General features: G+C 41.4%; 3 protein-coding genes across 4 annotated transcripts in view; 1 reads left to right on the top strand and 2 right to left on the bottom strand.

Moving 5' to 3' along the window:
- dnajc17 (DnaJ (Hsp40) homolog, subfamily C, member 17) overlaps positions 1 to 19,213 on the top strand; it is a 33,491-nt gene extending 14,278 nt beyond the window's left edge. Inside the window, exons 9-11 of the mRNA XM_039785375.1 lie at positions 1,339 to 1,419; positions 2,098 to 2,217; positions 18,912 to 19,213. Coding sequence (XP_039641309.1) covers positions 1,339 to 1,419; positions 2,098 to 2,217; positions 18,912 to 19,037 — 327 coding nt within the window. The 3' untranslated portion in view covers positions 19,038 to 19,213. The remainder of the gene's footprint in view (positions 1 to 1,338; positions 1,420 to 2,097; positions 2,218 to 18,911) is intronic.
- Positions 6,362 to 10,852, bottom strand: LOC120548856 (cdc42 effector protein 3). 2 transcript variants are annotated; one of them, XM_039785376.1, is made up of 3 exons: positions 10,471 to 10,852; positions 10,225 to 10,379; positions 6,362 to 8,795 (listed from the first exon to the last, which is right to left on the bottom strand). In XM_039785376.1, exon 3 carries the CDS (start codon positions 8,638 to 8,640, stop codon positions 8,017 to 8,019), a length of 624 nt encoding a protein of 207 aa, XP_039641310.1. In that variant the 5' UTR covers positions 8,641 to 8,795; positions 10,225 to 10,379; positions 10,471 to 10,852; the 3' UTR covers positions 6,362 to 8,016. The 2 variants fall into 2 exon arrangements, with proteins under 2 accessions (XP_039641310.1, XP_039641311.1); XM_039785377.1 differs by lacking the exon at positions 10,225 to 10,379.
- Positions 19,214 to 22,841: 3,628 nt separating the features above from the next.
- On the bottom strand, positions 22,842 to 25,033 carry gchfr (GTP cyclohydrolase I feedback regulator). Its single transcript, XM_039785378.1, has 3 exons — positions 24,865 to 25,033; positions 24,223 to 24,317; positions 22,842 to 23,547 (listed from the first exon to the last, which is right to left on the bottom strand). Exons 1-3 carry the CDS (start codon positions 24,898 to 24,900, stop codon positions 23,418 to 23,420), a joined length of 261 nt encoding a protein of 86 aa, XP_039641312.1. The 5' UTR covers positions 24,901 to 25,033; the 3' UTR covers positions 22,842 to 23,417.
- Between the last annotated feature and the right edge of the window lie 450 nt (positions 25,034 to 25,483).

Here is a 25,483-nt window from a genome sequence, read left to right as displayed (position 1 = left end):
CCAGGTGATTAAACAGTGCTGAGGGAGGCATTAGGAAATGTGCTCTTCTCATGCAACCCAGTACCACCTAATGCCATGATCGTCACAAGGGCTTTTGGTAGGGCATAGGTTGGCCTTAAATGAGGATAGGGCAAGTGTCGCTGACGTCAAGATGTCCGTAAAAAGGCGTATGAATTTCTCCTCTGCACGAACTCAATCAATATGGCTCCAGGCAGAAGGGCTGTGTCATAGTGAAGACTGTGGGGGGAAAAAAAGTGTTCTTTCTTTTTTAAATTCTTAAGCAAAGGGAATACATTTTAGAAAAAAGATTTTGTTTGAGATGGCAAGCTCCAATGAGTGACAGTTAATAGTTTGGGCAAGTCAAGCCACCGCTGGGTGGGAAAGTATGGTACGTGTATACTTGTGTATGCATACGTGTGCAGACTTGTGTACTTTGGCCGCTTGAAATAATAAATCTTCGTTTAAGGGGGGAAAAAACATGTTAAGATATTTTTATTCTATGAAACCGAGGCCTTTTGAGAGTCTCCTTTGTCACTGTTGGCTTGCTCCAAACTGTCCTCCGTAGACCTTAGCATTCCTGGACTTTCCCCTTTCCCAGAAAGCTATATTTTCACAGGACGAGATTCTCTAAAGCCACGCCCATCCTCTTTGCTTTCAAGACCCTGCTTTAGGCGGGGAGAGGTTAATGACAAAAGGCCTCAGTTATACATAAAAACCCAGAGGATTTAAAAAAAAAAAATTGCTCTGCTAATGGCTGCCTTTAATAGGGATCCGTTTTTTTTGTGTCATCTGCTGACGTGTTTCTAGCCTTCCTCCTCATCTCTCCATCTTCCTCGGACAGAGATCAGGGAATGTCTAAGATGCTCTTTGCCCTGCTTCCTTTTTTGGCCAACCTATTCTCCCAGTTCTGATTTGTGGCAGGGGGTTGGATGAGAGCCATTTCTAATTTCAGCTCATTGATGCCAAAAATATTGTTTATTAAATGTTGTCATTGCACAAGGACTAACTAAAATGATCCAATATTACCTCTTATCTCTTGAGAAATTACAGTGGTCTCACTTTTGTTCATGATGTTCTTTGCAGTGTTACTGGCTCGGTCCCAAACATATGAACCCTATCATTAGAGATTAAGTTTAATAACCAAACATATTCAATCCTAACTTTTATTCCAGAAGTCTGTTATATTCAGCTGTGTTTTCAGTTCTTCAGTCTGCATAAGCTTTGTGTTTGCATGGTTATGATTTGTGCTGTGAAAGAAAATACTAATTTAATTGTTCCACATCTCTCCTCTTCTTCTATTTGACTTTTCTTTTACTCTCCCATTCCTTACCTTTTTAGTATGGGGATGTTTCAAATGTGATTGTATCAAGAAAGAAGAGAGGAAGCGCTGTGGTTGAATTTGCAACAGTGAGAGCAGCTGTAAGTACCTAACGCTTCCCCGGTCAGCGTCCTCATTCTGTTTGTTCAATAATGGAAATCTTCACCAAAGCAGACATTTGCATAGAGCCACATTTGTTTACCACTCACTTACCTCAAAGTCTCTGGTCACCTGCTGGTCACTATTACTAAGAATGACAGCTGTCATAGACTTCCCAGCCTCAGGACATTTTCGGCGACCTAAACAAATGTTTCAGTCATTCTGTAGTGTAGAGATCTCTGTGCTGATGGGAACCATTGGACGGAAGAACTTGAGCCGCTTCATTGTTCCACACTGTCTGGATCCTCAGGCCCTTTGTCGTGATGTTGTACTATTTTGTTGTGGTTTCCTCCCCACAACGTGTGTTTTCCCTCCAGAGAACATGTCTGCCAGTCTACACGGATCTGGGCACAGGTTCTGTGGTCTCTGCCTGCCCATCTCCAGGTCCCAGCCTAGCTCTGGGAGTTGGCCCAGTTACAATACACCTTTGTCCTCGTCTACACGTGTTTTTCATATGTAGACTATATAATACCCAGGTGTAGGGTGGATACAACACAAATTTTACAGCTTTCAGGACAAGGAGAATGTTTTTTTTCTCCTAATAATATACTGGTAGAGAAACCCTCCGAAGATCCACTAACAAACTGTTTTTTGTTTGTTTGTTTGTTTGTTTTTTTAAGGAGCTGGCAACTAAGAATGAAAGTGGCCTGAGTGAAAATCCTTTGAAGATTTCATGGCTCGAAGGACAGCCCGAGGTTATTGCTCCAGCAGCTCACCCTGGCCAGTTCATGTCTTTACAGGTACCAGTATAACCCAAAAGTGTATTGTTGTAATTCTCTCCCTCTCTTGTAAAGCATATCAGCCGTATGTTACAGAATCTTCCCATGTACACAGCTTCCAACACAAATACTATTGCCTAAACACTGTCCCACAAAGTGAAGTATGTAAACCTTCTGAGGAGTGGTGCTAATATTACCCCAGTGCTTGCACTCCCCTCGCCAGGTCTAGAACAATGTGTTTGGTTAAATGGGCCTCAGTTTATTTTCTTTGGAGTGGTGAGACACTGGCCCAAAGCACCCGGTTGGCCACTCATTAACAGGCCTGACCTGGGAGATCCTAGGAATCCTGTGCTTCACATAACAACCCAGAAGAAGCAGTGTGCAATAATGTTAGCCTGGCACGTAAGACTGACTAAAAACCTGTGTCTCTATATTGCTATTAATAATAAAATAGTATTTTTTTTTTTTTTAACATTTTCTTTTTGATTATTGAACATTTTAACATCTTTCTTCTGAGGGGTGGGGGTCTAATTTTGAATTTGAAGGATTTACCTTCTTCCAAGCCCCAAAATGTTTTATTGAAAAAAATTATCTTAAAACATTTTCCCTCTGATGTGTTACCTCGTGATTCGGAAATCACAGTAGTCCGTACTGCAATCTCGACTTTTTTTTATTGATTTTGCATGCCTAATATTTTGTCTTTTGCTGCCAGACCACATGCAGACACCAAAGGCACACTAACTCTTTCCGTGTCCATGATAATCTCATTTCAACTATATCCACTGAGAATCTACAACGTTTTTCTTTCTTTTCATTATATTAGTATGAAGTAATGTTTTTCACCTGTGATGTCCATTTTACTTCTCCTATATTATGATCTTTACCTGTGAGAGACTGGCGATCGGTAGACTCTCTCCGTCTACTTATCTGGGTCTCGAGAGCTGCTGCTGAACTGGGTTTCACCCCTCAACTCAGTGCGGTGTCTCAGTGACCCCCCCCCCCCCATGTGAGACTCTGCATGCACACTGGGACTTGTCACACTAATCTCTTTAAATGTTATTATGGTAAACCGGGTTGCCTTACAGATATCCAAAGCTGATTGCTTCATCTTTTTTTGTTCTGCACTTTAGAATAAAAACATTACTATGTCTGGGTAATTTTCGCATTAGCTCTCAGCGAGAATACTTATCATTAAAGAGGCCCCACATGACATAATGGGGTGAACCACTGTAGATATTAGTAATGTTGTTGCACATCTGGCCTGGGGTCAGTGGACATGGGAGGCATTTGAGAAAGAGAGATAGAGGTAATAAGAAGCCCAAGCATTGGAGGTCCTTCTCCCCGGACTCTATCTGAAATCTAAAAATCAGATTCCTCTCCTGTCGTCTACCCCTCCATTGCAACCCCACACCATCCAGCTGCAATCACATAGGAGCAACTTGGGTGAGGACTTCACTTCTTTAACCTCATCAATCCAAACAGTACTCAGAGAGTCAGGGTCTCACTACAGGGAGCTCAGAGACACAGATGTATGACTTCAGCCTCAGCTTCAGTTCCAGCACTGCTGTGCTCACTAAATGAATCTGGGGCCTAATTAAGAGTGGGGGGTGGGTGGTTATGACAGCAGATATGACATAATTTATACCAACCCCACTGCATTCACCTAGTTTTAACCACCATGGTTATTAAAAATTTCAAAATAGGGAAGGGCCACATCTTCCACACACCTTGTGGTATTCCTGACTTATTTCAGCCCCATCTTTTGGGAAAGGATCTAGTTTTATCTCCATACTGTTCTTTGTTGGGTCTTTACCCTTTGACAGATGTAAGTGCTTAAGTCATTATTGACACTAGCATTTCTTCTAGCATTGTATTGCTGCAAATCTTTGAATTCTGAATGAGTCAAGGTGCCTGAATGAACCTAAAGTAAAGATAATATTTTTTTTGTAGTGTGTAATTATGGCCTGTTTGGGGTGCAGGGCTCAGATAATGTTTAATGAGAGCTGTGAACGGCTGCTGCATCAAAATATGATTTCACGTGTGTGGCTGATTTCACGGAGTCTGACGAATGATTCATATCTGACCTTCCAGACTGTCTCGGATATAGAATCACTATCTTACCATTTGCTTTGTCTTTGCCAGACGTAATGTTTGTGTTTCCGTAGATGTAATACCATCATTAATCACTGTGTCTTGATTCATGGTTTATTGCGTAGTTTAGCGTACCCACATTTTTAACGGAAATCTATCATAAAGGATTTTAATTTGATCTTTCTACGCCTGCTTCTTCCATCTAGAGCTGAAGAGTAATCGCAGGCTTGTCACGACACAAACCAGATGCAGCAGATCAGCTATTCTGGGATTGTTTTTCCACCCCGCTAGTGTGCTAGTGCTCGAAAAGTGCACTCTCACCTAAAATAGCCCCTAAATGTGGATAGGATGCTCTGTTTGTGGCCATGCTGTTGGCACATTCAACCCTGGCCTAAGTGCAGATAAGGGACTTCTAAAAGCAAGACCTTTTGTATTTTGCTGTGATCAGACCCAAAAGGAGGAAATTATATTAATAATATTGTGTATCACATTTGAATGGATATAGGAGAGAGATGGGCAGTATATCAAATTATGTGCATCTGGAGTTATTGGTGATTTATAGTGTGCATATAGTGGGACACTCAAGGAACAAAAGACCACTGAGTTCATAGAAAAGATACACTGGTTTATGATAGCTATGTGTTTTATCATTTATCATCACTATTTTTTTCATCAGACACAGAATGAATTGGCCTGTGTGATTATAATTTGGTAAGATTTTCATAATTATTGTGTTTACGCCCAGTTCATCATGCGTGTCATGAGAGGGAATAGCTGTTGTGGATTGGCTTGGCCCTCGCCGTCTATAGCCTGATAATACGTGATACGTACACGATACAGACGGCATAAACAATCAGTTTCAAATAAATCCCCTTTTTGTGTGTAAAACCATGCAGCATATTTCAGTAGCATCAGGTTGTACTGGTAGATGCAATTACAGTAGACTTATCACATCTCTTATTTGCCAAAACAATATTTTTAGTTCTTTTAGTCAGTACCTGACAAAATAAATAACTCATAAGTGCAACTCTTTAGTGAGATGACAGAGTTTCTTGGTATTCGGTATGAAGTTTAGATTTTTGGAGGGGGAGAAGTAGTACCAGATGTGATCGGGATACTTCACAGCTCGGGCCAGTTTGTGCTGAGCAGACAAGATAATTTGTCCTCAATTACAGACTCTTTCTTCTCACATCAGTCATGTGGCCGAACACTTGTTGAGCACAAGTGTATGTGATTCTTCGCACTGAGTGCTCTTGTGTAGACAGAGTCATAGCAGCCAAGGTCTATTGTCTGCAGGAATGTTCTTTTTTTCAGAAAAAAACAGACCGGAAAAGTTAATTCTTGAAAGTTATAACGAATAAGGATGGGTTTTCATAAAATGTGTCTGTTTTTTTTTTTATATCAAGAAGGGCTGAAGTGCATTAAAAATACCAACATTTGTTGGTATTGTTTTTTTATTAAATATTATTTTTTATAGGTTAAAGTTTTTTTACCCTTACTTAGTATTCAAAGCGTCTCTCCGACATGGCAAAATTCTTCCTTCTCTTGCAAACAAATGAGGCTTTGATGGTTAAGGGCCATTGTAGCAGACAGGGGAACACTGTCCAATGGAGAGTCCGTGTGACTGAATAGCTCTTTCTCCTGCTTATCTGGAAAAGGCAGGCTGCATAGAAATGTCTGACAAATTGCAAACACACCCTGGTTAACTATTAAATGTCACCTCTTCATGGTACAGGTGTGCCACAGAGCAGGGCATGTCTAACAACTCAGCAGTTGCTTCAAAGCCCAGTTTACTGTGTTACAGTATTTGTGACTAAGTGATATCCTGCTTGACATGTCTGTCTAATTTAGGCGTGTGTGCCTCTCCACCTTGAAATAATGTTGTGGATGGATGTTGTGGTGGATAATCCCACGCTATCTTTTTTCTAGAAACTGTTAGGCAAGGCTAATTGCCTCCACAGTGACAGTTGAAAAGCCAAATAAATGTCTTTCCATCAGGGTGTGTAAACAATCATATATGAGCTTTCTTAAAATGTTGACACGAGCTGTTCTATCCACAAAACCACTAATCGTAGAATGTGAAAGATATTTTTCTTTACTTCCCCCAAATACAAAACGGTACATTTTTCAATGCAAAACAATGTTTCATGATGTGTTATTGTCATAACATATACAAGGAAAATGGTCAGTGATATCCACTTTAAAATGGGAGATGGCAAAACAGATATACAGTGTAGGCGTACCCACAAACATGGCTGTTTCTGTTTAGACATGCATATAATTCTAAATCTATTGCTAGAAGTAGGACACTTGTGGTTCGTATATATTTTTCAGCATGACCCGTGTGGAACTTAGGAATTTGACTGGTTCTGGGTTTGCCCCACAGCTTTTCCTGGCAACCCCCCACTAAGGCACAGACTGAGGCTCTGTCCTGACTCCCCTCTTCAAACCTGAGGAAAGTGGACCTAGATTGTCAAATCTAAATTGCACAAATCTCAGTTTGACGAGCAACTGAGAGTTTTGCGTGCTTACATGTACACACAGTACATATGTGTTTCTCTCTACTTTTGTGCCAGTGTATATGTGAGATTCAAGCGTGCTTTTTTCACGTGTTGGCGGACTGTTTGGTCAGAAGGTAGTGTTTAAACCCTCATCAGTACTTTTGCTGCAGTAATGGATGTCTCTGGTCCTCCTCCCTCGACACCCCCTGCATATGTGGAAGTATCACATTACCCTTTACCACTTTCCTTCTCGTGCGCCACTCACCAGAGCATTGGACTCTGATTTGCAGCTAAGAAAACAGCCTGCTCCGGCTTTTTATTTTTTTCCCGTCTAAGGTCTTAGACCTGTGGCCTGGCTTGGTCTGCAGCCCAACCTGCCACCACTGGCTGGCTTTTATTGGAAGCAGAGCTAAGTGTTTGTTTTCACTGCATTGTTGGGAATGAGAGATGGGGGTACCTCGGTCTACCTTTGAGTGGGGCCTCTGGGATGCGTGCGGAGGAAAAATTGCCCTCTGCACACAATAGATTGGCAAGCACGCCAAGAGCCAAGACATCACAGCTCGAGGACCTTGGATTCCAGCCGCAACTTTTCTTAAACGCAACACTCTTAAGCCTTAACAGCCGTTGTCAGTGCTGTGCTGTGTGGGGGATTACATTAGCAAAGGAAGAACGTTAAAGAAGCTCCAACATATGTCGAGCTTTGAGTTTGACATCCGACAAAGTTCGATTATTAACTTAACCATTGTATCACCTCTGTAAGGGTGATTGTAGGGAGAATATTAACTTTGTGTAGTTGTATTTTTTTTTTGTTTAACTTTTTCAAATAAGATGTTTATTTTGTAAAAAATGCTATGGACCACACAATATCTGTTGCTCTATAAAAGGGTAAGCTTCTTATCCTAGAAAGTTGCTGTATCAGCTACAAAAAGTAACATCTTTTACTGAAATAAACAAAAAAGGCAGAATTTTTAATCCTGTGTATCCGTCTTTTCATAGTAGATTACCTCCATTAAAACTTAGGTGAAGCAAGTTCTCACCAAAGGTTATTTGTTATATATACTTATTGCCCAGGGATCATAAAATCAGATATCTCCAGATTTATTTCCACAATAACCATCGCTTTAGGATATTGGTTTTCCATAAACTCAGGAGTATGTTCCCAAGAAGGGTCTCTTATTGTTCCAAACTTTTAGTAAACCCGTCATCGAACACCTGGCTACTATGCTGTCTAATTGTGGTGTTTGTCCATCACCTGGAGAACATCATCCAGGATGGAAGGGCCCAGGTCGAAGCTGAATGAAAAGCCACTGTCTTCCTCCTTATGCTGTCCAACAGTTTTGTCACAGGTCTCTGTGGAGTCTTCATCCTTGTCTGAATTCAGGCTGCCCCGTCCAAGGCTGTGATCCAGATTTGGAGCGACATTATTCCCTCTTTGGTACCCATCCTCCTTTTCCATCGCCGCTTCCCTTTCCTCACTGTCCAGCAGTGGCATAGAGCTGTATTTCTTTCTCCTCTGGGAGGTGTTGGGCATGTGGCCTATATGCAAGTTGGGGCTCTCTGAGCCCTCGGCCTCATCCAGGTTCAGACGAGGGGGCTTTGGCGGTGGAGGGCAGGCCAGGAAGAGATTCTGCTCGCTCTGGGAGCTTCGTAGAAGCAGATTGTGGCCCATCTTTAAGAAGGAAAGGTCTCCAAAGCTGTCTGTGTGGGCATCGTTACCAATGTGTGAGATGTGGCGGAAATCAGCCAGTGGTAGGCTAATCATATTGACAGACAGCACCTCCCTGCGCTTGAAGGTCCTGCTGGACCAACGACCAGAGGATTGCTTTCTGTACAATGATGTTCTAAGTGGCATCTTGGCAGATCTGGTTGAGATAGACCTAAATGTTTTTATTTATCCTTTTAAACTTATTCTTAGTCTTTGTATCCTTTTATATTTCCTCTTTTGTTTGGCACTGAATCCTTAGTGTTGAAATGTGAAGTGGTAAATGCTGACAAGCATAGTTCCATCTGCATCAAAACACAAGAAAAGAGAAATTATTTAACAAATCCAAGTCTTATACCAACTTTATAACACTGCATTATAAATAAATTTTTCATAATCCAGGCTTCCCTCACATCATGCTAAAATATGGAGCAGGTCTGTAATTCAGCACCAGATGTAAGTATTAGACTCATTCAGTCGGCTTGATGTGAATCGGCAGCCATTGTTTAGAGATTGCACCTGCTCCACTTGATTTTGATTTATTAAAGTTCAATATTATTTGGCAGCAGAGGGATTTTCCAACAATGCTTTGAAGCTTCCATTTCTAAATATTTACTTTTCAAATCCCTGTTTTTTTTCCATAAATGCAGGTGTGGTCTGCTGCCTATCCTCTAAAGGAAGTCTATCAGCCTCCTTAATACTTCCAGTAACAAAAGCAAGTCCCACATGGTAATTGTCCTGCGTGTAAGTGAATCATACCTCTTCACATTTTGTTTTGGGAGAACATGAGGTTTTACCGTAACGTCTGTCAGAAATCATGATAACTTCACTTTGGAACACATGTTTCTGATTCTGTGAAAAATACAAATAGCTGGGGTGCAGTCAGTTTGATTTTGCTGTCGTGTGAGAGTGATGCAGTGATTCTGGATGCGGAAGTTAATAAAATTTGATTTTTATTCAATCACACTACACACTACATCACACTGTAGGCATTCAATTTCAAAATAATTTATTTATTTTTTAATGTAGTTTGGGGATTTCATATAAAAGATTTACATCCACCAAAACACGTCTTGGTCCAAATGAAACAAAATATATATATATATATAAATAAAAAATGTATGCTGAAGTTTGTCAAAAATTAAATAGTAATTTTGCGTTCCGTGACCTGTAATCATTTTATGGAGTAAAACAGAACTCAAGTTCATCAACGCTGGCATGTCGATTAGATAATCTGCCCAGTGTCTGTGATTTTTACGGTCTCTCAAACAGCTTTGCCCACATTAGATCTATGTTCGTGACTTGAAACACTCACTCTGTAAATTTGTATTCCACTACAGCAAACAGGTTTTGTAGGCCTGTAAAGGTTTTATCGGCACTTTAGTAGCAGCGGGAGACTGGAGAGCGTGGACACAACAGCATTCCTTTCCAAACATGTCAGTTTGGCCAAGGAGGAGTCGTAGGATTTCAGCCATGAGTATCATGTTCAGGAAACACTTCATGGCCAAGTAAAAATTAAAGAAGCCCATAAAAACTGATTGGCCAAGAAACAATTTTTAAATGATCTTCCTCATTGCTGCCATAAATGATCCATCTTTGAGACGGATGAGGAATCCGATGGAAACTACAACCACGAGTTAAAACAAAAATGATTCCAAGGATTTTCTTTTCTTGCACTTGTTTGTCTGGTAGGATAAATAACAATGTGATAGATACAGATTGATAAATTCTTACCTGTCTTGCTGAGCAAAAACAGGAAATTTAATCCAACACAGTCCCACACGTCTCTGTCAGGAAACTAGGCAGCGTCTGCCTGCACACCTTGACAAACTCTCCCTCGACATGATAGGGCTTGTTCAAAGGTTACAGAGAAGATCCCATTGCGCAGCCTTGAGACAGAGTAAGTAACTTTTTCAAAGTGACACAACCAAGTCAAATTGTACATTCAGTTGTAGCATTTAGCTGCCAAGTGACTCTTACCTTTTGTGTTTTCAGTCCTTGGACATTGCAATCCTTTTTTTAAGTTAATCCTCCCCAGTGTAAGCTCCCCAGGTGTGTTGCTGGTTAAAAGCCTTCTTTGCCTAAGAGATAAGCCAGGTGAGGTCAGAGTACAAGAGCTTCTCTTCAAAAACAAATCTTATTTTATGTCTGCAGTCATCCCACTGTAGAATGGTTGCCAGCCATCAGATGATATCATCCTGATTCCGGTGTGAGTTGGCCTTTTAGTCATAAGTGTTAAAGTAAGTCCTGCTGGTTGGTTTGCTGCACCCATTACCTGCCTGAGAGTGGGTGCATAACAGGAGCTGCTGATTTAATCCCGATATTGCGAAATGTGGGAGAAACTATGGTGCACAACTCATTCCAAGAGCTGTTTGTGAAGAGGGGAAGAGTAAAAGAGGTTGAGTTTGATTAGGTTAGTGAGTGTACAGCAGGTTGCGTTTTGAGTGTGTGGTTTTTGTAGATTGTGCGCTTATGTCTAAAAGGAAGTCATAGTCAGTGAGCAAACAGGTCAGTCACTCAGAGGAGGGGGTTAACTGATCTCTAATCTCAATGTCATTGTCATTGTGCTTTGCTGATTTCCTTATTTCCTTCCTGCTGTTGGCATGTCTAAAGCCCCAGAGTCAAGCCCACTCCACAGGCCCTTCTGCCTGACTGGAGGCCTATAGCTTCTCTATGTAATCAAAGCACACTATAACACAAAGACATGTATGTACAGGCACACTGGGTTGCACGAGAGATAACTTGTTGCATTTCCAATTCTCACGCTTCCAGCATGTTGTCTTTGTCTTTGGAATGCTATAGCAACACAGGAATGGAAATTGTGTCAGAGCAGCAAACTTTATTTATTTTTATTTTTTTTGCGCTATGGAATTTGTTTGTGTTACAAATGGCAGGGTTAAAGCATTTTGTTGTTCTCTCACAGGCAGTAATTGTTACTTTCGATGATCGTGCCCTTTTGTTTGTGTATCGGTTTGGAAAGATTATTTTTTGAATCATATAATCTTCTGCAACCTGTGTCTCTGTGTTTTTAAGGAGAATATATTAAAACCAACACGCCAGCATGCTTTGGTATCCCAAACACGTCTTATAATGAACATTGTCCCCCAGCAGAAAGGAGGACAGGCTGTGGATCCCTCTGTCCAGAGTCTCAACGCTTCTCCTTGTTCACTGAACATGCATGGTGGAAGGAAATGGACAAATCATATATTTCACTACTCCTCCAGTCCTTTTTAAATTGATCCAATAAACTATAGGCCTGCCGCCTGATCCTCACTTGTTCTCCTGCTGTGCACACCAGTGCCAGAGCAGTCTGCAAGACCAGACACAGTTACTCACGCAAATGAAATTATCATAACATTTACTCAAGACTGAAATGAAACATTTTTGAACATTTCTCTTTTGAGAACCCCCCTCCTTCTTCCACCTACAACCACAAAGTTGCTTTCATGCTAGAAGACAATCAGGGTGAAGAGCGAGTGTTGTACGCGGTATTGGAATGACCTCGCAAGACCTTCAGTCTGACCAAGGTTGGGCTCGCTCTTGTGTTGTCATGCTATGTAGCCTCTGGGCTTATGCGTTTAGCCCTAGCTGGATTTCTGTGTAAGCCTCTTTTCTAAGGCCTGACCATAGCGGGCAGTGTGGTTTGATGCAGCTATGCTGGGCCTAAATTCTGGGATGCTGCATGTTTTTGTTGTTGCAGGATAAAAAGTGTTTCCAGATATTGCTTTGACTGGCGCTAGAAGCCCAAACTGAGGCTTTGGTGGATATTCTTCTGGCCCTTTGTTGTGTGTTCTCCAGCTTCCGCTGTATCACGACCCTCACACAGCCAGCATTTAGACTAGATTTACAGCAAGAACGGTCTGATTCTTTTATATTAAAAACATATTTTGATAATGTAATAATAAAATAATAACGGGACATAATGTACTTTCATGCAATTCAGCTTGTCGTACTTCCATTACACGGAGTATGAAAGGACAAGAGACCGTCAATTCCGTGCTTGAAATTGGGAAGTAATTGAAATGATGTAGTCTACGACTGATGTAGTCTATCTGTCTATAACCGTCTCTAGCAGCTACTCTTTGTAATGCCGTTTCATCAATCTTGGTGAGAACATCAAAGTTTGCATTTGTCATCATCCCGACAGTTGTCGTCACGGTTTGTCTCCAAAGTTATGACTCAATGATGAGCTTTTTGAATGCGCTCCAACTGAAACTGTCTGGCTGCTGAGAGGAAGCGCAGACACTGCATGACTGCCACATGAGAGAGATCTGACACCAGTCAAAGTCCAGGTGGTTTGCTATTGAATACTAAGTGCAGACTCATTAACACATGACAAAGCAAGTAAGGTCATGTGAGGTCCAACACAGTAACGGGCTGTAAATAGGCTGGGTAATTAATGGAGAAACATTGGTGCGAAATACTCTATTATTATTATTAATAATAATAATAATAATAATAATAATAGAGTATTTCAACTGCACTTCTGGTTGGTTTTAGACATAAATGTGATGTCTATTTTTGCTTTCTAGCACCATCCCACAATGTTAACCATTTACAAATGAGCTGAGGACTTTGTACTACAATTGAGTTAAAGCAAGAAATCACAACATCTGTTTATCTACCTGAGCTGTATTATGATTTTTAGAGGAATTCTAGTGGGCAATGGGTGTAACATACATACTATAGAGCTTTAGTGTCTTGCGTTTTTTTAATTGTCCGATAAAGGCAACATTTGCCCTCCAGAAAGTCGGTTGTATTATTGCCATTTTGTTCTGTTATACAGAGAAATCTTGTATTTGTTTTGATCTTTGTGTTACACCAACAGACTTATTAAATGTATTTTGTGTTTCGAGCTGTTAAGAGAGTAGTTTTTGTAGGATTGAGTTAAAAAATGCAATGTACATATGCATAATTCATAACCTACTAATTATTTCCAGTGGATGTAGGTGGTCAGTGTAGGCTGGGAATGTACTGCAGTGTCTCCTGGCCAGACTGATCTCATAAAGTGGCGTATGTATGACACGCCAATTCGTATGCCATTTTGGTGTGTTATCAAGACGCATAATCGCTTTTTAGCATGTTTATCAACGCCGTTTGGCCGCCATTGAGCTACATTACGAGAGCCGGGATCGCGTCCCGCATGTGGCGTTTTTCAGCCGTTTTTTTTTGTGTGTTGCTAAAGCCTTTCCCAATGTTCTTTTCCTAAACCCAACCTTTTTTATTATTTACATGCGTAAAACGTGACGACCTCGCAATAGTACGGCACGTTCTCTTGAAATGTTATCCCCCCCATAATGCCGGAGTTCTTTTTGACATCTTCAAGGTTCAGACTGCATTCTTACCAGTCCTGTGGCCACTTTTGGTTTAATGGGAAATCTGTTGCCAGGATATGAAAGACATAATTCTGCTTTAACAACGATGTATTGTTAGATATTAAAGAGGCCAAAACCCCCACATCTCCTTATTCTAGGATCCCTGAACTCATCCATCATAAAGAGAAGTGCCAGGGCACCAGGAGTTCAGGTCTTTGCTGCCATTTCTCTTTTTCACTGTTTATTTCCTTAACTTTAACAGTTTCGAAAGGCGCTCTCTATCTCCGTCCAACAGGCTTCTATTCTGTCCAATACTGTGACCACACACACACACGCACACACACGCACATGGCACCTCACATCCACTGCTGCCTTTCCCCTCCTTCGCTTTACCTTTGAATGTTATGGCTGAATCTGCAGCCCACACTCAACTACCACTACTGCACAGTGTTCATTCACACTCTGTACTGCATTTTTATTTTGTTGAAACACTTTAGAGGGGCTATTGTCTTTTTAGCTCAAGGCTTTTGTCACAAGGACTATCTGACTTTCATTTGAGAAAATAAGGCAATATGTCTCTTTTCTATTGCAGCTCGACTTTGTGATTTGAATTTAAATAAAATGGCTGTATTTTACATAAAGGAAATATCTTTCCTAGTACAGTTTAAAGGAGGGGTGTGAATTCTGCAGCATTTCTATACAAAAACTGTCGCAGTCAATGATGTGTAGATGTATTCACTACATTCTGTTCTGGCAAAAAACTCCCATTATTTGGCTTTTGCTGTCAAATAAAAGGAGGTCTTGTCTTGGAGTTCCGTTCAAAAACCAGATGTTCACATCACAGTGCATGTACATTAAAGGGGTTAAATCCAGGAAGTAGATTTGGGCCTTAATCTATATGTAGTGTTTGTCCTTCACTAACAAAAACAGTATAATAGACCAGACCTTTGGGGTTGTATGTCTGCTGAGTCTTATAATGGATGATGATTAATCCCCCATCATTTACAAAGTTTGAGTTTTGTCTACAGAGGAATTTCACCTTGGCTCCAGTGTTGCATGTACAGTACCTCTGCCTGTTTGTTTGAGTTAGCAGGAGAGGACACACACACACACACACACACATACATATATATATATACATACATACATGCATACATACATACAGACGTCTCTCACACACACACACACACACACACACACACACACACACACACACACACACACACACACACACGATTTTCTAAATAAGTGTTCGCCTCTCATAAATCACCTACTCCATAGGTCCGTGACAAACACACACACACACACACACACGCTTCAGATAAATAGTTCCTTGATTAACTTCACCAGAGTGCATTAGAGGCAGACATGTTAGTCTGGACCACAGAGCAGGCTTGTTAAGAAGAAACCATTTCTTCCCTTGGCAGCAAAATCTGTAAAGTCTCTTCTTGGCTCAGTGGCCATCTAGTTAGAGATATCTGATGGTGTCATCAGTGAGTAATCCAGTTATCAAATTAGTAACTTCCACACTGCAAGGTTAAGAGACAATAAGCATGAAATGGCATAGAGTGGTAAGCATATCAACTAAACCTATTTAAAAAGTCACTACAGTGTAGTTTAAGTTTCTCGAGTAATAGAATCAGCCAAGAGGCCTCGTTAAACCAAATGTTCTCAGAGTGGTGTTAACTTCAGGCTTTTAATGTCCAGTTAAATACTTTGATGGCTTCCTTGTTTATCCGGTTGCTGCAAAAGCATCTTTGTCTCTTTTTTTTTTTTTTTTTTTTTTTTTTTTTTTTTTCTTTGTGGGTGTGGTGTGGTGTTGATTCACGTTCATATTTTAGGCATAGAGCTGATGCTCCTGGCCAAACTTAGACAAAGTAACGCTTATATTTTAAGGGACAACGTACATATATTGTATGAAATTAAGTTGCATATCAAACTGGGCCTACAATAACGCGTGTGCTGCCTAAAGCCTTTACACATTCCTTTTAAGTGCATAGAATACTAAGCTATTAAAATAATTATTGTTTGCATGATTTTATAAATCCTGTTTTAATGTTGAACATTGAATTAAAGCACTGTAAATCCTCAGGATTAACTGTCTGTGGATGGCTACCTTGGTGACTACCTTACCTTTAGGCCAATAAGCCTGTGTTTTTGTTTCACAGAAAGGCTGATATATATTTGCTAATAATATGTTTGATTCATGGTAAATTGAAAAAAAACAAAAAAACTTTATAATATGGTGGACCCCCTGCTGTAACTCTGAGGACCCCCTAAGGGTCCCGGACCCCCTGTTGAAGATCTCGTATTTACAGTAATCGAGGAGAGGGACGTCAGCTGTACTGATCTGTATGTGTATGCAACAAATTAAATAGAAACCTCTTTAAATAAATGCGTGGAGAAACATGAGGGATGTAGGTTACGAGGGGTCACTGAATGGTTTCATGAGTATGAAAATGATGTGAAGAAAACAGTTCTCGTTGTTCCCAACCCAGTTAAAACATTTTTTGGAAATTTTGACCTGACGTGTTAGACACGTCTCCACCACCATCATCAAAACAAAATATGGGAATATTATGTTCTTCCCTCCAGTAGAGTTCCAGAGACTTGTAGAATCTATGCCAGGAAATACTGAAGCTATCCTGGAGGCGTGAGGCAGACCAACACCTTACTAAGACAATTTATGAAATTTGTCTGCGTTTGTGTTTGTGTCCAAAACCCTTTTTAGAGTTGTGATTTGCTGGAAAAATATCTTTTGTAGAGATAGTGACATCTTATAGCTGCACCAGGTCACACTTTTCCTTTTCTATTGCAAACACACACACACACACACACACACACACACACACACACACACACACACACACACACACACACACACACACACACACACACGTTTCCTCACACATTCATTCACTCCTCCTCACATACTTACACACATGTCTCACACACACACACGTCGAAATAGGAATGGTGTAATGTGCAGCTGATCTGACAACTTGTGCCGGGGGAACACAGTGGCCACCTGCGCCTTGAGATGCCTCCTGCTATGTGTGGGAAGGAGTGTGAGAGAGTGTGTTACACTGCCTGACTCACAGCACTGGTGGTATTCATGATGTCATTACTGGCCTGGGGTCAGGCTGGAGTGTGCTGGTTGGAGGCCTAGTTTGTTTGTTTGTTTGTGTGTGTGTGTGTGTGTGTGTGTGTGTGTGTGTGTGTGTGTGTGTGTGTGTGTGTGTGTGTGTGTGTGTGTGTGTGTGTGTGTGTGTGTGTGTGTGTGTGTGTGTGTGTGTGTGTGTGTGTGTGTGTGTGTGTTTTACTACCATCCTACCTCTGCGGTGGCTCTGTGCCCTTCTCTCTTGGCTTAGTACGGGGGCCAATTGTTTGTGTTCTGTGGTTTCCTACTCACCCTGGGCCCCAGTGTTACTGCAACACACACGCACGCATACATACACAACCAAGTGTTAGTTACAGAGTGATGCACTGGCTAAACATGTACATTTTAAGTTAACACCCCCAGGAAAGGAAACATCCCTCATCCTGAGAAGAAATGCGTCACCCTGCCCATAAAGCACCTGCTAATGCTCAGAATTCCCCTACATAATTAGCCTGGTACAGTCCGCCCTTGACCACACCAGGTGGAGAATAGGTCAGGACCAATTCTGACTTGAAATGTCTTGCTGCACTTCAGTTTATTGGCCAGTAGAGGGCAGGGCAAAGTGCAGATATATTTGCTGAAGAAGAGGGCTTGCTTGTATACTTGCTTGTGTTTTGTTTAATTTGAAGATGTGAGTTGTTTATTTACCTAATGGCGTTTGCGTGATATTTCAGAGTTACGTGTCAGACAAGAGCTTGAGCTCACATTACTGGAATGATAATAGCAGCTTTCCTCAATCCAGGGGGGGGGGGGGCAGGGTAACATCCCCTTACCAACCCTCTTCTCTCTTCTTCCTCCATACTTCCCCTATTTCTCTCAGCACATGGATGCTGGAGTCCCCGTGATGTTTTCCAGATGCTCAGCGAGCGCATTGACAAAAACCTACCTCTCCTCCTGAAATTGCTCTCAATCGCCCAGTCCTTCATGGACACACTTACTCACTCTCTTCTGCAGCTCACGGTCTTGTTAAAGAGACACTTCATTGGCCCCGCAGACTTCCTGGATATAATCCTAGAAAACAATGGCTCACTCTATGGACACATGGCCTCCCTCCGCTTCAAAATGGGAAGACGGTCTCTGCAAGTGCATATTTGTGTTATATGCCTATAAGTATGCACATATAAGCATCATCCTAGGCGCGTGTGTGTGTGTGTGTTTTGTGTGTTTTTGTGTGTGTGTGTGTGTGTGTGTGTGTGTGTGTGTGTGTGTGTGTGTGTGTGTGTGTGTGTGTGTGTGTGTGTGTGTGTGTGTGTGTGTGTGTGTGTGTGTGTGTGTGTGTGTGTGTGTGTGTGTGTGTGTGTGTGTGTGTGTGAGAGAGACGTCTGGCCCGTGTTCCACCCTGCTTGATTAGCCAGTGGGGCTCTCTGATCCCCCCACCCCACAGTAAGTGAATCTCTCGCCATCGTCGTCCAAGCCCAAAGAAATCACACACACACACAGAGGCCGGGCGACTGCCAGGCTTAATCCCAGGCCTCATTTTGGGGTTTAATGACCTAAGGCAGCGGAATTACCCTGTCACAGTTGCTCTGTGGGCTGCTGCCTCATGCATGTTCACCCTGCCGTCATGCTGATGGTAACTGAGATGAGAGCATCTGTACGAGCCCGCCTCTCCTCCGCTGGGCACCCACAGGCCCTGTCGTGAAAGCAAACATACTGTGGACGGTGACAGTGGTGTCATTCGCTCCGTGTGCTGCCCTGAGTCAGTGTTGTCATGATATAAAATACTGGCATGTTTGACTTTGCTATGATTCCCTTTCAGTGTAATTGCTCACTAGAAATGATGAACTATGAATTATGGGGCTGAAATACATCACTATTACATTTTGTCTGTATTAACAGACAGAAATTACACAGATTACTTTATGTTCTTTCAGATTATATACAGTCTTTGTATCATTTTCCATGTTATTATAACCTCTCTCCATGTCTGTCTGTCTCTCCTACAGGGCGCCCTGTCAAATGAGCGCGACTATGAGAGCGTGGTGATGATGAGGATGCGGCAGGCCGCTGAGCGGCAGAAGCTCATAGAACAACTGCAGAGAGAAGATGACGAGGATGCTGCGGGGTCATAGCACAGCAGGACCCAGCTTGGTACCATCCTGCAACTATTAAATTAATACCTATTTCAGGCTTTAGTTTCATAAAGCCTCTTATGTGGTTTGTTAACATTTTGTATGCAATACCCTGTGTGGCAAAATAAGTCTTTTTAGTAATTAAAAAGAAACTTTTTTTTTTTTTTCTTTCCTAATCGGTGGTTTTAATCAGGGTGTCATGTCTTTTCCTTCATTAAGAACAAAGGATGACTGAGGGAGATACAGAGTAGAGAAGAAGTGAGGGCTCCTGCAGTGCGGACCCAGAGGTAGGAGTCCTAATACTCAGGCTACAGGGATGAATTAGTACTGCACACTATATATATATATATATATATATATATATATATATTAGTGCTGTCAAACGATTAAAATATTTAATCGCGATTAATTGCATTAATGTCATAGTTAACCTCGAAATTAATCGCACATTTTTATCTATTTTAAGTGTCCCTTGATTCCTTTTTGTCCCATTATTTTTTTTTTTCTCATTTTAATGCTCTTATCAACATGGAAAAGTGGATCGGCTTGTTTTGTGCTTTTGTCGCCTGGCTTTGACGAGGGGGGCGGAGAATTGGCATCAGCTGTGTGCTTGGCCATCAAGTGGTATTTCAGACTGGACGTGCTGCGATGATAGCTCAGTTCACAACAACAAAACACACAGATCAATTTGGTCTTGTCAATGGAACCATTTGGCCACTTTTTTAAAGTAAACTTTCCATTCAGAATCTTATTGCCATCCATTTCGGCATCTTGCGCTCGCCAGCCACTCAAAACGTAACATTAGCCTACTACTCTTTGGCCGGCTCGCAAGCCCAAACAAGTGTGTGCGGCGTGCCTGTTTTGTTTCTGGTGTGGTGTTGTAGTTTTTCTAACGTTACTAGAAAAAAACTACAAAGTTTGCTAAGCCAAAAAGAACGTTAATCTTGCGCTAAAATGGGTTTCTGTTAACGCGTATATATATATATATATATATATATATATATATATATATATATATATATATATATATTTATTATTATTATTATTATTATTATTATATTTATTTATTTATTGAACTTTCTAAATTTATTCAATTACATTTCCACATGGTGTTATTAGTTTTCTGATGATCTTGGCAATATAATTTGCAGTCATAAAAGGAATAAATTGCAATATATCTTAACACAATCACAAATCTCAAACATATTGTGCCTTAGATGATGCATCATTATAATATTGTACTGTGGTGCATCTGGAGAGTTTAACATCTAATCAATACACCAGCACTAATAAATTAGTTGGTTAATTATTTGAGATTTGAGGCTCCCAGTGAGTATTTAGTCTTTATTCATCGTGTTGTAACCAGTGACTGTAAGTTGTAACAGAGCCAGAGTTAGATTGGCCATGCAACACCACATGTAATCAAAATGGAATAATGATGTAATTTGCATTTGTCTGGTTAGATGTGACAACTCATTATTATTATTATTAACTCATTATTGTAGCCATGAGTGCAATGGGACAATCTTTCTTTTCTGTTGTCTGCAGACTGAAGTACATGTTCAGTAACTCTGTCAAATGAGTTGAGAGTTGCAGCAATCCAAACCGCAGACCGTGCGATGTGACTACGTGGATGTTAAAACCAGTAATCATGCTGAGATAGGAACAGTAGGTCGGCTTTTGTGGGAATTCTTGTGGCCTCACGTGATGAAAAGTGAACATACTCTGAAGGCCCTCCATGATAGATCTGGTGGTTAAGATGATTGTTCCCTGGGCTGTGTATACACTATGTCTAATGCTCTACTCCAGACTGAATAGACCTTGTGGACTACACACTTTCAAAGCATCACAATGCCATTCATTCAGTTTTAGGTTTTTGTTCTGAGGTAGACATGCAATCTAAATGCAAACCATTTATTTCATAATACAACAGGAAGTTGGAGCCAGGAAACGTTTGGTTTAGCTTAGCTTAAAGACTGGAAACTCGGGAAAATGGCAAGCTTGGTTTAAAAAAAAGAAAAAATCCACCTACAGTACCAGCACCTTTTTTAAAGCTCACTAATATGTTTTGTCTAGTTTTTTTTAATCTGTTCAAAAACAAAATTATAAGACACGTTGCGGTTTGACCGGGTGAGGTACCGAACTATTTCTTGGCACGGAGGGGTGACTTTCTGGAGTCTTGTTGTCAGGCAACTAATGTAGACTCCAGGAATTGCTGCTGCCAGCCAAGAAATTGTCTGGCATGTAACCCCCCCATACAACCACATCTGGCTCCGGCTTAAAATTAAAAGGACAGACATGAGAGTAGTCTCGATCTTCTCATCTAACTCTCAGCAAAAAACTATTGCTTTAATCACCAGCTGAAAGACTTTCAATGAAATTATTTCTGAACTTCTACCATGTGATAACTGCTACACTAAGCATGAACAGTGCATAAACAGCCATGTTTGGCTGTTAAATGGCTGTTAAAGGTGTGCTTGTTTTTGTGGCAACCTACCCACCTCAGTGTTTCCTTTTCATACACTTCAGTCCACCCTTGATCCTGATGGATCATGTCACAGGCCATGGACCAGCTTAAATTTAAAAATGCCTCTAGCTTCAAAAACGGTATGTATTCTTTCCCATAATACTGACCACAACAAACTTAAGATGTTATTGTTCTGTTTCACACGGCTTATGTATACCTAGAAGATACTCTGTATTGCTTATTTATGCTCTCTGAAGTGACACGCTACCGCTCTGTGACCCACATTAAGTCAGACATTACATTGCCAAACAGTTGTGGCCACCCTGCGTTTTGTAACAAGGTCCTCTGCCTGTGGAACATCTTTCCATCCAAATAGTGTTTTTTTTTTTTTTTTTTTTTTCTGTCCCTCTGGGGACTATGGCGTAATGCTGTGTCTGTGTTTGTGGGCCTGTGTGGCGATGCTTTCTCCTGTCTTTTTGTTATTTAGGAGCCACATGGCAGCTTTGCACCATCCAACCCAGTCATCCATCTCTTACCACTCCTGCGCTGCCTCACCATGGCTCTGTTACACAATGTCCAGCTGTGGAGCAGAGTGGTGTGGTGGGAGACATCTGCTCCTCTCCTCCTGCAAAATCCCCTCATCACATGGTTTTGTTTATGCGTAGCCTTTTTCATATCCCGGCAATGTGAAAAAAAGGCCCAGAAACACACAGACTCTGTCCAAATGACAACAGAGGAAATACAATTACAGGAAACACATTCACCACCAACCCTGCCATGAGCCTGCAGTGGCTTGTGCTGCATGCAAACCAGGATGGGAGGATGAGCCTGCTGTAAGCTCTGTCCTATCAACAATTACAGCACAGCTTTGGAATCTTCGTAGGATCTTCCTCCGCCCCATTTCTTATTTTTCCTGAGTCCAACATGTCACGTCGGTGCATGCAAACAGCTTCTGGAATATCCGTGGTCACAGAACTGGGAAGCACCAGCACCTTTTGATCTTTAGTGTGGAGATAGAAGCGAAGTCCTGTGTGAGGCAGCAGGACTGGTAAGAGTTTGGCTGTGAGCTGGTTGGCAAAGTTTCTGGTTTGTGGGTTAGTGATCCGGGCTGGCCCCAGACATGTGCTGGCAGACCTGGGGCTGTACTGAAACCACCCAGTGTTTTGGCTCTCACAGGCTGACTGCTGCAATCTGTGTGCCTGCAGTGCTAGTGCCTCATCCCTGCATGCAGCATCCCTGTAAGGTGCCACAGAGCTGCTTTTAAGATAAGAGTTTTCATAGACTGTATGATGTTTACATGTCTGTTTAATGGATCGTCAGAAGAATATATCCTTTGCAGCAGGAATGCAAATTGTTTTCTTTTATTCTTAAGCAGACAATCCACATCATTACACCATTTAATCATAAGCATATGATACACTTAAAAAAACATCTTTACAAGCTGCTGTGAGTACAAAACTATATCTAGCATTGTGTTTTATTTATTGGACAGAAAAGCGGGAGATCTGGGTGAGGTCTTTGCACAGGATGACATGCCTTTTAATTAAGTTGTATTACCAAATGATATATTAACAATTAGACTGGCCCTCACTCCCTACATTCTCACTTGGTCACCTGTAGTAAATAGCAAACAATATGAGCAAAGGATCTTCTAAAATATCTGGAGTTCAGTATGCCCTTGAAATTGGTGACCTGTCACTTATATTATGTAATCTAAAACCTTACGTCTGGGATAATCTAAATTTTAGGACTTTATTTTCACTTGATAAAGGGCTGATTTTGAAGCTGTCAAATGTAGAACTTTAAAGTAAAAAAAACAAAAGAAGTTGAAAAAGTTCTTCAGCACGATTCATTCATCCTTTTAACGGCTTCTAGAGGCATTTTGATGCAGTCACCACTAGTTCCATGACCCATCACTCAGTCTCCTTGTGGAGGCACCACACCAGCGTCTGTCCCACCCCTGTCATTGTCAGCACGCGGAAGCCAATCTGCTCCAGCTTGTCCAACACCAGGCGAGGTGGGTCGTCCACATGGTACTCGGAACTAAATGAGCATAAACACAAAGTCATTCTACTTTCCACAGATGTGGGATTTCTGGGTCTTTTAGTAAACTTTGCTTGGAAAGTAGAATGCTGTTAATTGTTCTGGTGCTTGTTCACTTCCTTCCACACCTTGGTTCATTTCCCAGCAGCATTTGAATCAGATTGCCAATGACAACACTTCCCTGATCTGTATTCCATCAGCTTGAATGGTTTATTCTAAATCTGCAAAGCAGCAGCCTTCCTCCATGTGACCTGATCTCAGCTCTGTCGTCAATATGTACACGATAACTGCCAAAATGAAAGAAACACCAGTGTTAAGTGCCTAAATATGGAAATATGGCCCGGTGTGAGCACATTTACAGTACACCTGGGAGCTGATTCTGCACGTCTGTGCAGAGCTCTGCATCCGAGCGGGGCCATTACAGTTTACTATTCCCTGTTTGTGAGATGGTGGTGGAGATGGTTTCATAAAAAGATGAAAACAGGATAAATCATCCTGTGACATGGAAGTCTAGGTGCTTTTGTGGATGCTGCCCTGAATCGAACTATGCCTGCAAATCTCTCGGGTTACTTTCTATCTTCAGATATTGCCCTAATTTGATTAGTTATGTGCCACATTTACTTTATGTCCACTCTCTGGTCATCCCTATACTCGTCCTATACCCACAATACTCACAAATTGTTTCCCAGCATGGTCGTTTTCCTTGCTCCCAGGTAATTCATCACAGTTGCATCAGAATATTCATCTCCCACATTTGTTGGACCATTCTCCTGTAAGAAGTAATAAAGTGCATTAACTATACAGCTGATAGTTTGCTCAGGATTCATTGAGAAATAGTTATTTTTGCTAAAACAATATCTGCTATTTGTGCTGCTATGGTTTCATATAACTGGCTACACCTGCAGCCCTCTGGCAGGTGCGGATCATAATCTCTAATAACAGACTAAAAATAGATGATCAGATACTCCGAGGCTATAGAATTAGGTTGCTCTAGTCGTGCAGACAACAAAATGAACATGCGCAACAAGAGGCCGACAACTGGCCAACATGTGTTATTCATTTAGGGCACCATGGCAACAACAACAAAAAAAGAACCACAACCACACGCACGTTTCTTGCTCCGCTTGTAGCCTTGACTGTTTGTTGTTTCCAACATGCATACTATTACAGGCCAATGCGTAACTATAATCTGCAAGTGGCGACACTGATTGATTAGTAGTATGCGCTATGTTGCCCTGCCAAATCCCTGAATCTCCAACTCGAGCGCGTCTCTTCTAAATACACGACACGAGTAATTTACAGATGCGAGATACACACCAATCGGATCTGCGTACTGATGAACATGTAGGGCATCCCTGCTTCCTGGCGGTGGACCGCTATTCCTCTGGGAATGACTGAGGAGGCTCCTTCACAGACGCGACGGTCCCCTCTCCAACTCGCGCTTCTGCCGACAGCTCTTTGCAGAATGCGGAAACACCCACCGCGACGGACCAATCGTAGCTCTTCTCTCAGCAGTCAACATCGTTGCTCGCTCAATGCCGGAAGTCTTGCTCAACTGATGTGATCAGTTGTTTGTTGACATGAGAAATGTTGGCTAATGTGCATGGGCGTAAATATCATCTAACAGTTGGGGGGGAGACAACAAACATAACATTTCTCAAGAGCAATTTTTGAAGGGGACACAAATAATACAGCCACAATTATACTTGTAGAGGATATGTGTACTCAGAAAAAAGCCTTAATACTATCATTAGTGTAGCATGGAGACTACCATTATCCTTTAGTGTTTATCTTGATTCAATGAAAAAGCTGACTAAATTGACCAAAATATTCTTCTTTAAAACCATTTATTTATTTTTAAGTTTACAATCAAGCCACAAAAATACCTTAAAACATAATGACTTATTTTGAAAAAGTCAGTCCTTCCAGAAAAATG

The sequence above is a fragment of the Perca fluviatilis genome, chromosome 20 (assembly GCF_010015445.1).
Source record: "Perca fluviatilis chromosome 20, GENO_Pfluv_1.0, whole genome shotgun sequence".
Lineage (NCBI taxonomy): Eukaryota > Metazoa > Chordata > Actinopteri > Perciformes > Percidae > Perca > Perca fluviatilis.
This window is presented reverse-complemented; position numbering and strand designations above follow the sequence as displayed.

Coding starts and splice junctions, on each gene's coding strand:
- gchfr (XM_039785378.1), bottom strand. CDS start 24,900: ATGCCCTACATGTTCATCAGTACGCAGATCCGATTG. Junction 24,318..24,864: donor TCAGTACGCAGATCCGATTG/GTGTGTATCTCG, acceptor TACTTCTTACAG/GAGAATGGTCCAACAAATGT. Junction 23,548..24,222: donor ACCATGCTGGGAAACAATTT/GTGAGTATTGTG, acceptor ATGCTCATTTAG/TTCCGAGTACCATGTGGACG.
- LOC120548856 (XM_039785376.1), bottom strand. CDS start 8,640: ATGCCACTTAGAACATCATTGTACAGAAAGCAATCCTCTGGTCGTTGG.